At 42.4% G+C, this 11,772-nt stretch overlaps 1 protein-coding gene and 1 pseudogene across 14 annotated transcripts in view; one reads left to right on the top strand and one right to left on the bottom strand.

Annotated features, from left to right (window-relative positions):
- Positions 1-11,772, bottom strand: part of COA1 (cytochrome c oxidase assembly factor 1) — a 190,318-nt gene that overhangs the window by 42,743 nt on the left and 135,803 nt on the right. For all 14 annotated transcript variants that reach the window (XM_055085099.1, XM_028490217.2, XM_028490214.2 and 11 more), the window contains one exon: positions 232-284. In XM_055085099.1, the coding sequence (XP_054941074.1) occupies positions 232-284 (53 nt within the window). The remainder of the gene's footprint in view (positions 1-231; positions 285-11,772) is intronic.
- Positions 4,168-5,168, top strand: LOC102977051 (UPF0711 protein C18orf21 homolog; annotated as a pseudogene).

Consider the following 11,772-nt stretch of genomic DNA (forward strand, 5'->3'; position numbering starts at 1 on the left):
TCACTAGAAATATTAAAGTTTTTCCAGCAGAAGGAAAATATCAAATGGAAATTTGGAACTACAAAAAGTAATAGAGGCCTACAGTGTAAAATACATGGCTAATTGTTACGGACATTTTTGTCTCATTTTTAATCTTTTTAAAGGTTAATTGAAGTGACGTCAGCAAGATGGCAGAATAGGAGTTTGCTACTGTCTTTTCCCCAAAGACCAATGATTAGGACAATCACCTACCGAGAAGAGTGCTTTTGTGCAACTGCAGAGTCCAGCAGAGAAGTTCCAGCACACTACGGGAGGAAAAACAGCAGAGATTAGATGCAGTGAAGAAGGTAAAAGGAACATATTACCCCCTCCCCAAGGTGGTACGGCTCAGTGCCTCTCACCAGCAATTTCTCCCACCAGGGAAAGTGAGAGCATGTGAGTGAGTGCCCAGCTCCCCCAGCTGTACAAGGTGCTGCCAAAGGGGCCCACTTCTTTCCTGCCCCATCCAAGGGCACTGAAGTGAGCTGAACAACCGAGGATCAGGGAGGGGCTGAGAGAACAGCTGCCAGAGCCAGGAATGTGTCAAAGCGACATGGATCCTACTAACCATTTCGAGGACAGCATCAGGAAGCCCACCCCTGAGCTGCTGGGGATACCTCCGCTGCACTTCCCCAACTGTGCACCTCACTCACACATACTCCCACCCAGTGGCAGGCTCCCCATGCATATCCCCCCTGCCTCACACGTTCAGTGAAGGGATGTGTTCAACGCTCTGTATGCAAATAAAACTGTGTTTAGAGATGTAAATACAATGGAATGTTATTGAGCCATTAAAAAAACATGGAAATCCTATCATTTGCAACAACATGGACAAACCTGGAGGATATTATGCTAAGTGAGATGAGCCAGACAGAGAAACAAATATACTGCCTGATCTCACCAATACGGAGAATCTTAAAAGGAAGTTGAACGCACAGAAACCGAGTAGAAGGGAGGCTGCCAGCGGCTGGGGTAGGATGGGGAAATGGGGAGAGGCTGGTCAAAGGGTACAAACGTTTAGCTGTTAGATGAATAAATCCTGAGGATCTATGTACAGCATGACTACAGCAAATAGCACAATGTACAGTATGGTGACTATATTCTGGTATTATATAACTGAAATTTGCTAAAAGAGTCAATCTTAAGGGTTGTCACACACACACACAAAAAGTGAGGTAATGTTTGTGTTAACTTGATTGTGGAAATATTTTCACAATCTATACAAATATCAAATCATCATGTTGTACACTTTTAATATGACAGTTTTGTCAATTATACCTCAATAAGGCTGGGAAAAAATTGGCTGTTTAAAGCAAACTTAATAATAATAAAGTATGTGGGTTTATAACATGCAGAAATAAAATATATGATAAAAATAGCACAAGATGAGAGTGCAGAATGGAAGTATATTGTTGTAAGATTCTTGTGTGAAATGGTATATTACTTAAAGGTAATAAATTAATAAAGTTAGATATATAAACCCTAGAGTAACTACTAAAAATAATAAAACAAAGGGTATAGCTAATCAGCCAATAATGGAGATAAAATGGAATCACAAAAAAATACTCTATTAATCCAAAAGAAAGCAGAAAAACATGAAGAAAGAGGAACAAAGATGAGACACGTAGAAAATGGAGAGCAAGATGGCAAATTTAAACTTGATCATACTGAAAATAAATGTAAACTGTCTAAACACTATGCTTAAAAGGCAGAGATTATCATAATGGATAAAAGAAAAAAAGCAAGACTCAGTGATATACCATCTGCAAGAATTAGTTGGTCAATGACACGAATGTTCCTAAGGTCTACAAAAATATAAAATATCCTCTTCCCTATACCCGGGAAATTACTGGATAGTGCAGGAAGGAGGGCCCAGAAAGGTCCTCACTTCACAGTGGGTCAAGAAATTTTGCGTCAATAAAAAATTTCGCTGCCAGGGAGTGAACAAATGCAGAAAGTCAGAATTATGGATTCTGCCTTTCTGGCAGACCTAACATAGAATGTGCTGAGAAGACTGACACTTTGGGTGAATTCAAGCCTCCCAGCCACATGGAGAATAACATTAATTTGAAAATGCTGGCGGAGTCAGTTGTCCTAATTCATATCACACTGACCCACTGAGGATTCTGAAAAATCAAGCCCCCAATACCAATTAACTCTACAACAGTCATTGTGCAATGAGAAAAAACTTGGTGCTGTATCAAGTCAAGGATTACATCATTTGCAGGAGCTAATAGATGTGTTGGCTACATCTTGGCAAGCAGGGCTATCAAACACGCACTTTAGCCTGCTGAGCAGGTCAGCCCAATAAAATAGGTAACCAGGCAATGGCCCAGCATTTTCCTCCTCTGTAAAGTAGAAGATACACATTTCACTCAGTCTCTTTCACAAATAGGAAGCTATGAGCAACTGCATTTTTTGCCATACAGGTAATTTCCCTGATAAGCATTACAAAGTGACAAAAAAAAATTTCTTAAGGGTTAGGGCAGGGCGGTTAGCACTACTGGATCAGCCTGAGCTTGAATTCCTGGAAAGTACCAGACAACAACAGAATAGTTTCAAAATTTTAGGTAGCCTCTTAATATGGATTGTGGTTTTTAAAGCCAATGAGCAAATACTGAGGTGTGTCTTAAGGATAGTCAGAGCTGAGTGAGAGTAGACAGTCTTACAGTGGGTTGTTGTAACCAAGGATCTAGGTGAGAAACATGGAGCCAGAGTTCATAAGGGAAATCAAGGCAGCCAACGAAATAATCAGGTGATGAGGGAAGTGGGTGACTTTTTCTGAGGAGCGGTATAAATGCTTGCATTCATTTTCTATGGCTATTTTAACAAATTACCACAAACTTAGTGGCCTAAAATAACACAAATTTATTACCTTACAGTTCTGTTAATCAGAAGTCTAACACGGATCTCACTGGGCTAAGATCAAGGTGTCAGTAGGATACATCTTTTCGGGGGGCTATATGAAAGAATTTGTTTCTTTGCCTTTTCCATCTTGTAGAGGTCGTCCTCTTTCCTTGACTGTGGCCCCTCCCTCCAACTTCAAAACTAGCAACAGCAGGCCTAGTCCTGCTCACACTGCCATCTCTGGTTCTCTCTTCCAATTCCCTCTTCCACTTTTAGGGACCCATGATTACAGTGGGATCACCACATTAATCCAGGATAATCTCCATTTTCTTTTTTTTTTTTTTTTTTTTTGCGGTACGCGGGCCTCTCACTGTTGTGGCCTCTCCCGTTGCGGAGTGCAGGCTCTGGACGCGCAGGCTCAGCGGCCGTGGCTCACGGGCCCAGCCGCTCTGCAGCACGTGGGATCTTCCCGGACCGGGGCACGAACCCGTGTCCACTGCATCGGCAGGCGGACTCTCAACCACTGCGCCACCAGGGAAGCCCATCTCCATATTTTAAGGTCAGCTGAATAGCAATCTTAACTCCCCTTTACCATGTAACCTACCATATTCAGAGGTTCCAAGGTTTGAATGTGAACATACTGGCAGGAGTGGGGGGATGGCAACCACACTATTCTGCCTACCACAGTGCTGCCAGCAGCTTTCCATGGGGACTTCTCTACTGATTTCCATGAATAAAGCAATGTTGTTTAAAGAGGGGAAACAGCACAGATTCGGGGAAATACAGGTAGCCATTGTGATTCCAAGTCTGTGATTCTGTAGATCTTCAGGAAGAGGTGTGGACAAGGCTGCCAAGAAAGCATCAACAGTACTGCAGATTGGACTGACTCAGAGTGGAGTAGCTGGGAAACTTAGGGCCACTAAGAAGCACAAAGACACAAAAAAAGGGGGGTTAGGGGAGGGTCAGGGTTTGAGTCCAAGATGTGGCACTAACTGCAAGATCTTACTTAGGCAAGTCACTTAACTGCTGTGTCCTACTTTCCTCTTCTGTAAAACGAAAAAGTTGATTTAAATTATCTTCCAAAGTCTCTTCCAAGTCAAAGTGCTATGATGTAATGTAATAGGGGAGAAAGGAAAAAAAGAGACCAGAAGCTTACTCTCCTTAAATTTAAAACCAGGGCTTAGCATTTCATCTTCCCATGGGAATGGAGAATAGCAGACTTTTTTATTTTGAAGCCCAATAAATGATACCTTGAAAACACTAAGTATGTGGGAAAATCTGACTCTCTATAGCATTATTTCTTAAATTTTGACTAATCCATGTAAATTTAAAAAGCCGTCTCAGCGGCGTAGAGGTGGCGGTGGCTATGAGGCAGAAGCACTACCTTGAGGCTGCGGCGCGGAAACTACAAGATAGCTGCCCGGGCCAGGCCCGCTATCTCCTCTGGGCCTACAGTTCGTCACACGATGATAAAAGCACTTTTGAAGGAACATGTCCATACTGTTTCCAGTTGCTGGTTCAGGATAAGTCTCGAGTACGTCTTGTAAAACATGCAACAGAACAGTTAAACATCATGGTAAAAGTAGAAGCTTTCTGTCAACATTGAAGAGCAATCCTACCACTCCTGCAAGTAAACTCAGCCTAAAGACCCCAGAGAGAAAGACTCTAAGTTCTGCAAAGCTAAATCATGATATGTCTGGTTCCAAAGCCAAGAGCCCAGCATTGATTTTCAGAACAGCTACATCTGGACAGTCAACACCCATTTGCTCCTCAAAGAATGTGAGCAAAACAAAGAAACACTTCTCTCAACTAAAAATGTTGCTTAGTCAGAGTGAATCTGAAAAGAATCCAAAGGTGGACTTCAGAAATTTCTTATCTTCTTTGTAAAGGATGGACTATGAAAATAAGAAATGTTTAATGTAATTTCTGAAACTAAAGTTAGTCAGAAAACCTGCTTTTTAAAGAACTTATTTATTCTTAAAATACATGGAAACTAGGGTTCAAGAGCAAACTTTTCTTGGCATTCTTCAGTGTTTATGGAGAAAATACCTCATTAGAATGAAAAACTGAAACCTGCCTACCTCACCAGGTGATTGTGAGGATCAAAAATATATGAAAGGTCCTTGTAAGTAGTAAAGATATATATGGAATTGAGTGGTTATATTATTATTTTCTCCTCCCTTAAGTTTTCATTATTTATGTCATTTTCTTTCATAAGGAAATTGAGATGTTTATGAGAGGTGTGCTGCTTTCTAGGTGTCTGTAACCTTATTGATAATTCAGAAAAACTATAAAGTATAATATTTCACCATAAAAAAAAAAAGCCAACAGATGACATATTTTGATGATTCTAATAATTAAAATATATAAAATGATAATATTATACCACTAGGAAAAGAAAGAAAATCTTAGGTTAACCAATCTTTGGTGTTGGGGAGGAAGGACTGGGAACGGTTGGAGGAACCAGTTCCTAGGAAGCAGGAAGTGTCATTCAGGACAAATCATGAGTTATGAAACTCGTAACTAACATATTAATAAACACCTAGAACACAACCTTAAAAACAAAAAAAATTAATCAAATGCCTAGTCTACACGATTTCAGAATACTAATTTTAAAAAGATAAAGTATTGAAATATCCTATGTAGTTTATCCTTATTACACAAGAATATTGCCCCATGATATGTGAATACTTACTGATTGTAGCAATTCTCAGGTATTCAATATAACTCAATCTCCAGAAATAATACCTAGGCTTTTTGCCAGAAAGAACTGATTATAATCATTAACATCCTATACAAATGTACCAGAGGAATACAGAAAAGTATAAAGAATTACAGTCAACCTAAAAGTAAAGGAATATCTCCTCTAAAATAATAATCCAGATATCCACTTTTTGGCCTCAATTAACACTTACATAAATATTAGTAAGGTAAGCTTTGGGAATTCAGAAATAAATCTATCTGGGTAATTTATGCAGTAAGAGAGCTACAGGTTTTGTACATGACTGCCTGTTCTAAATGCTGAATGTGTAAAAGAAAACTATGTGGAACCAACAGTTTAAGGACATCATAGCTGGAATTAGGACTACAGTATTTACAGAGGGATCAAGGGTGGAAAGTTGTGGTTCTGGTGACAATGAATTAAACATTTGGAAACCTAAGCCCCAGTCCCCATATTCTCTAAAGGCCTAGGTTTGCTCACCTGTAAATTAACAAGGTTCTAGTATCTGAGAGGATAACGGCTATTTTTCACATTTACTGAGGGCAAATATTAAGGAGCAGATGTATACTGTCAAATGAATGCCTTATGATGGATAAGGGAATAATTTTACATCAGAAGGTTTTGTTAAATATTGCTACATGCCATCAAAAGACCCTGTAAATTACTTTTTTGTTTAATAGTAAACTTTATTTCTAGAGCAGTTTTAGGTTCACAGGAAAGTTGGGTGGGAAGTACAGAGAGCGCCCATGTATCCCCTGCCCCCAGACCCACAGCCTTCCCCACTATCAACATCCTGAACCAGGGTGGGACACTGATTACAATCAATAAACCTTCAGTGACACATCGTCATCATCCAAGGTCCACAGTTTACATCAGGGTTCCCTCTTGGCGTTAACATCCTATGGGTTTTGACAAATGCATAACAACCTGCATCCACCATTACAGTATCATACAAAACAGTGTCACTGCCCTAAAAGTCCGCTTGATTTTGCCCATTCATCCCTCCCTCCCTGCCAACCCCTGGCAACCACTGATCTCTCTACTCAAATTACCTTTTAAGGTCAAAGGCTTTCCTAGGACAAAGGTGGGAAGACTTTCTATATGGCCATTCAACATCCTGTCTTTACTCACTGTCATACAACGTCACAGAGCACCTGAGCTTTGTCACTATTATAACAGTACAGTATAAGGAAAGTCCCAGGAGAACGAAAATATTTCACTCAAGAAATTTAATATTATTAAGTTACTGGTATATTAATTATAACAATATTCTGATATTGTACTCCTCTAAACTTCAAAGAATTTTAGAGAATGTGGTACAAGGTGACTAGTTGAAAGCAAGCAAGCAGTATCTTTGTCCTTACCATTCAATCTTTATTTTTCAACAGATGCTAAAGGTATAGTTAAAATAAAAGAAACTGGTATTTCCCGCTCCTGATAGTAATAAAAAGGCTTTATCATAATGCCCTACCAGCTTCTGCTTCCCGGCTTTCCATCAAGAAATGAAAAATTGGGGCTTCCCTGGTGGCGCAGTGGTTGAGAGTCCACCTGCCGATGCAGGGGACATGGGTTTGTGCCCCGGTCCGGGAAGATCCCACATGCCGCAGAGCGGCTGGGCCCGTGAGCCATGGCCGCTGAGCCTGCGCGTCCGGAGCCTGTGCTCCGCAACAGGAGAGGCCACGACAGTGAGAGGCCACAGGTACGGAAGACCCGAACTGCCCTGGATAACTGGGTGAGGCCCTCGTCACCTAGAGCACGTTTCCACTTGCCAAAAGAGCTCATTTCCAGTCAGACAGGGGGATAGAGCTGATGAGAGAAAAGGCAGAAAAGACCATGGTCTCTTATGGGTCTCCAACTACAATACACTGCCAGGAGGCCAGTTTTCAGATGAAGAAGTGTTATCCTGGATTTTCACGCCTTTTTCTATGTATCATGTATGACTTTGGTTCACCATATAACCTAAGGCGAGTACACTCTGATATGAAATCTTGTTGTTCAAGGCAGGCAGCATAAGATCTGATTTTTTTTTAAATTTATTTATTTTTGGCTGCATTGGGTCTTCGTTGCTGCGCGCGGGCTTTCTCTAGTTGCGGCGAGCGGGGGCTACTCTTCATTGCGGTGCACGGGCTTCCCACTGTCGTGGTTTCTCTTGTGGAGCACAGGCTCTAGGCACACGGTCTTCAGTAGTTGTGGCTCGCGGGCTCTAGAGCACAGGCTCAGTAGTTGTGGCGCACAGGCTTAGCTGCTCTGTGGCATGGGGGATCTTCCCGAACCAGGGATCGAACCCATGTGTAGTTGTGGCGCACAGGCTTAGCTGCTCTGTGGCATGGGGAATCTTCCCGAACCAGGGATCGAACCCATGTCCCCTGCATTGGCAGGTGGATTCTTAACCACTGCGCCACCAGGGAAGCCCAAGATCTGATTTTTAAAAATCAAATCTTCCCTAGCAGAGGGGACAGTGACTAGAACGGGTGGGGGAACAAGCGTGGCTCCTGGATGGCTGGTAACGTTCTGTTTCCTGATTTGGGTGCTCATCAGACAATGTGTGCAGGTGCGTACTTTTATCAGTATTCATGAAATACCTCAATAACAAGCTCAAACCAAAACAAAAATCAAACATTCAGCAATAGAAACAAAGAGTAATAGGTAAGAATAGGCAATTCACAGAAACTCAAAAGGCCAATAAACTCTGAAAAGAAGTCCCACCCCTCTCGAGCTCCAGAATCCTTTCCCTAATGTCCTCAGAAACACCTCTATCATCCCCAATTACTCAACCTTTTCTCAGACACTTCTACTTGGGACACAACCCTGGCTGCACATCCAATCACCTGGGAGTTTTAAAAAATTACCTAAGCCTGAGCTCCACCTCAGACTATCTGAGTCAGAATCTCCAGGGGCTGGGACCCAGGAAATGGTATGTTTACAAGCCCTCCCTGGTGATTTAAATGTGCAACCAGGGTTGAAAGCCACTGCCAACTGAAACCTGGCTCTCCCTGCAGCCCTCTTCAGTCCGGCTGTCTTTATTCTCACACTCCTCCCCCCATCAGGCTTGAGGCAAGAGAGATGCTCTTATTTCTCATTGCCACTTCCAAACTACCGTCACACCTGCCCCCTGAGATTCCAGCTTTGCATCTCACAGTATCAGACCACACCGTCCCTAATTCTCCTGTTGCGGTCATCAACATGACACCCCAACCTCACTCCCTAATGGTTTTACCTCGTGGCTGTGATACTCTCTCCAACACTGTTCTTATCAAAACGCATAATTTAAGAAATCAAAAAATACCTTGAGACAAAAGAAAATGGAAAAACAACATACCAAAACTTATGGGATGTAAAAAGAAATGAAACTGAGTTATTTGTAGTGAGGTGGACGGACCTAGAGTCTGTCATACAGAGTGAAGTAAGTCAGAAAGAGAAAAACAAATACCGCATGCTAACACATACATATGGAATCTAAAAAAAACTGGTTGTGATGAACCTAGGAGCAGGTCAGGAATAAAGACGCAGACGTAGAGAATGCACTTGAGCACACAGGGAGGGGGAAGGGTAAGCTGGGATGAAATGAGAGAGTAGCACTGACATATATACACTACCAAATGTAAAACAGATAGCTAGTGGGAAGCAGCTGCATCGCATGAGGATATCAGCTCGGTGCTCTGTGACCACCTAGAGGGGTGGGAGAGGGAGGGTGGAAGGGAGACGCAAGAGGGAGGGGATATGGGGATATATGTATATGTAGAGCTGATCCGCTTGATATCAGCTCGGTGCTCTGTGACCACCTAGAGGGGTGGGAGAGGGAGGGTGGAAGGGAGACGCAAGAGGGAGGGGATATGGGGATATATGTGTATGTAGAGCTGATCCGCTTTGTTATACAGCAGAAACTAACACACCATTGTAAAGCAATTATACTCCAATAAAGATGTTAAAAACAAACAAAACTTAAATGCCTACATGAAGAAACAAGAAAAATCTCAAATGAACAACCTTACATTACACCTCAAGGAACTAGAAAGGAAAGAACAAACAAAGCCCAAAGTTTATAAAAGGAAAGAAATAAAGATCAGAGCAGAAATAAATGAAATAAAGACTAAAAAGACAATGGAAAAGATAATGAACTAAGAGCTGGTTCTTTGAAAAGATAAAATGGACAAACCTTTAGCTAGACTCATCAAGAAAAAAAAGACAAACCTTTAGCTAGACTCATCAAGAAAAAAACAAACCTTTAGCTAGACTCATCAAGAAAAAAAACAAAAAAAAAAGGACTCAAAGTCCAAAATGAAAGGGGAAACGTTGCAATCAATACCACAGAAATACAAAGGATCATAAGAGACTACCATGAACAATTATATGCCAACAAATTTGACAACGTAGAAGAAATGGATAAATTCCTAGAAACAAAATGATGATTTAAATATCCGCACAGATGATCCCTGACATCCTCCTCTCCTCCCAGAACCTGGTCCTTCACTTGACCACAGCTATTCATTCGCACAGTCATACCCTAGAACTTGTCGTTGCCAATAACTTGACCCCCTCCACAATCTCAATTTCCGGGATCCTACTCTCCAGCCACCCCTCATTTTTCAGCTCATCTCCTCAAATATCTTTACTCCCATACTTTTTTTAATACAAATTTATTCATTTATTTATTTATTTTTGGCTGCACTGGGTCTTCGTTGCTGTGCGTGGGGTTTCTCTAGCTGCAGCGAGCGGGGGCTACTCTTCATTGCGGTGTGCGGGCTTCTCATTGCAGTGGCTTCTCTTGTTGTGGAGCACAGGCTCTAGGCACACGGGCTTCAGTAGTTGTGGCACACGGGCCTAGCTGCTCCACACCACGTGGGACCTTCCTGGACCGGGGATCAAACTCGTGTTCCCTGCATTGGCAGGCAGATTCTTAACCACTGTGCCACCAGGGAAGTCCCTTTCATGTGGGACCTTCCTGGACCGGGGATCAAACTCGTGTTCCCTGCATTGGCAGGCAGATTCTTAACCACTGTGCCACCAGGGATCAAACTCGTGTTCCCTGCATTGGCAGGCAGATTCTTAACCACTGTGCCACCAGGGAAGTCCCTTTACTCCAGTATTTTAAAGCCCAGTCCTACAATCCATTGAGCCTACCACCTTTTACTGTCCTTCACCTAACCTAGAGTCCATAGTCCATCATTACAATCCCACTCTTTTGAACACACCCTCAACTATCTTGACCCCTCTTCCTCTATCATTATCACCAGGCAAACCCCAATCCTAGATAAATCCTACCTCCACCTTATCTGCACAGCTGAATTGTTTAACTCTGCTGACTGACCTCATTATATACTGATGACCACTGACTCCAAGTGGGCCATGCTGTGGCCTTGTAATCATAGACAATTTCTCTATTGTCCTGAATGATTAGATCACACCTTTTTCTCTCATCTCACTTCTACACCTCCTTCCCCCTCCCAGGCTTCTTAATTCACTGAGAAAAATAAAAGCAGTCAGAATCTATCAGTTTACCTACATTTGTGCCAAAGTACTCTTGCCTTCCCTTTGCCACCATGGATGTGCTCCTATTAAAACCAGTCCCTCCACTGTATGCTAGATTCCCATCTCCTTTCATCTGCTCAACCTCATTCCAGCAATTCTTCCTCTCTCTTATGCATCACCAATTTCTCCCTCTTTACTGCATCACTCATAACAGCATCAAACATGCTATAATAACCCCTATCTTTGAAAAAACTTTCTTAAACCTGTGTCTTCTTCTAGCAATAGTCCCATTTCTCTACTCTGCCGTGGAGAGAAATTCTTCAAAAGAGGTGTCTATTTTTGCTATCTCCAAATCCTGTCGTCCCATTCTCTGAGGGTATACCAACCTATTCTTTTTTTTTTTTTTTTTTTTGCGTTGGGTCTTCATTGCTGTGCCTGTGCACGGGCTTTCTCTAGTTGCAGCGGGCGGGGGCTACTCTTTCGTTGCAGCACACAGGCTTCTCATTGAGGTGGCTTCTCTTGTTCCCGAGCACAGGCTCTAGGTGCACGGGCTTCAGTAGTTGTGGCATGTGGGCTCAGCAGTTGTGGCTCACAGGCTCTAGAGCACAGGCTCAGTAGTTGTGGCACACGGGCTTAGCTGCTCCATGGCATGTGGGATCTCCCCAGACCAGGGCTTGAACCTGTGTGCCCTGCATTGGCAGGCAGATTCTTAACCA

The sequence above is a fragment of the Physeter macrocephalus genome, chromosome 5, assembly GCF_002837175.3.
Source record: "Physeter macrocephalus isolate SW-GA chromosome 5, ASM283717v5, whole genome shotgun sequence".
NCBI classification, from domain to species: Eukaryota; Metazoa; Chordata; class Mammalia; order Artiodactyla; family Physeteridae; genus Physeter; species Physeter macrocephalus.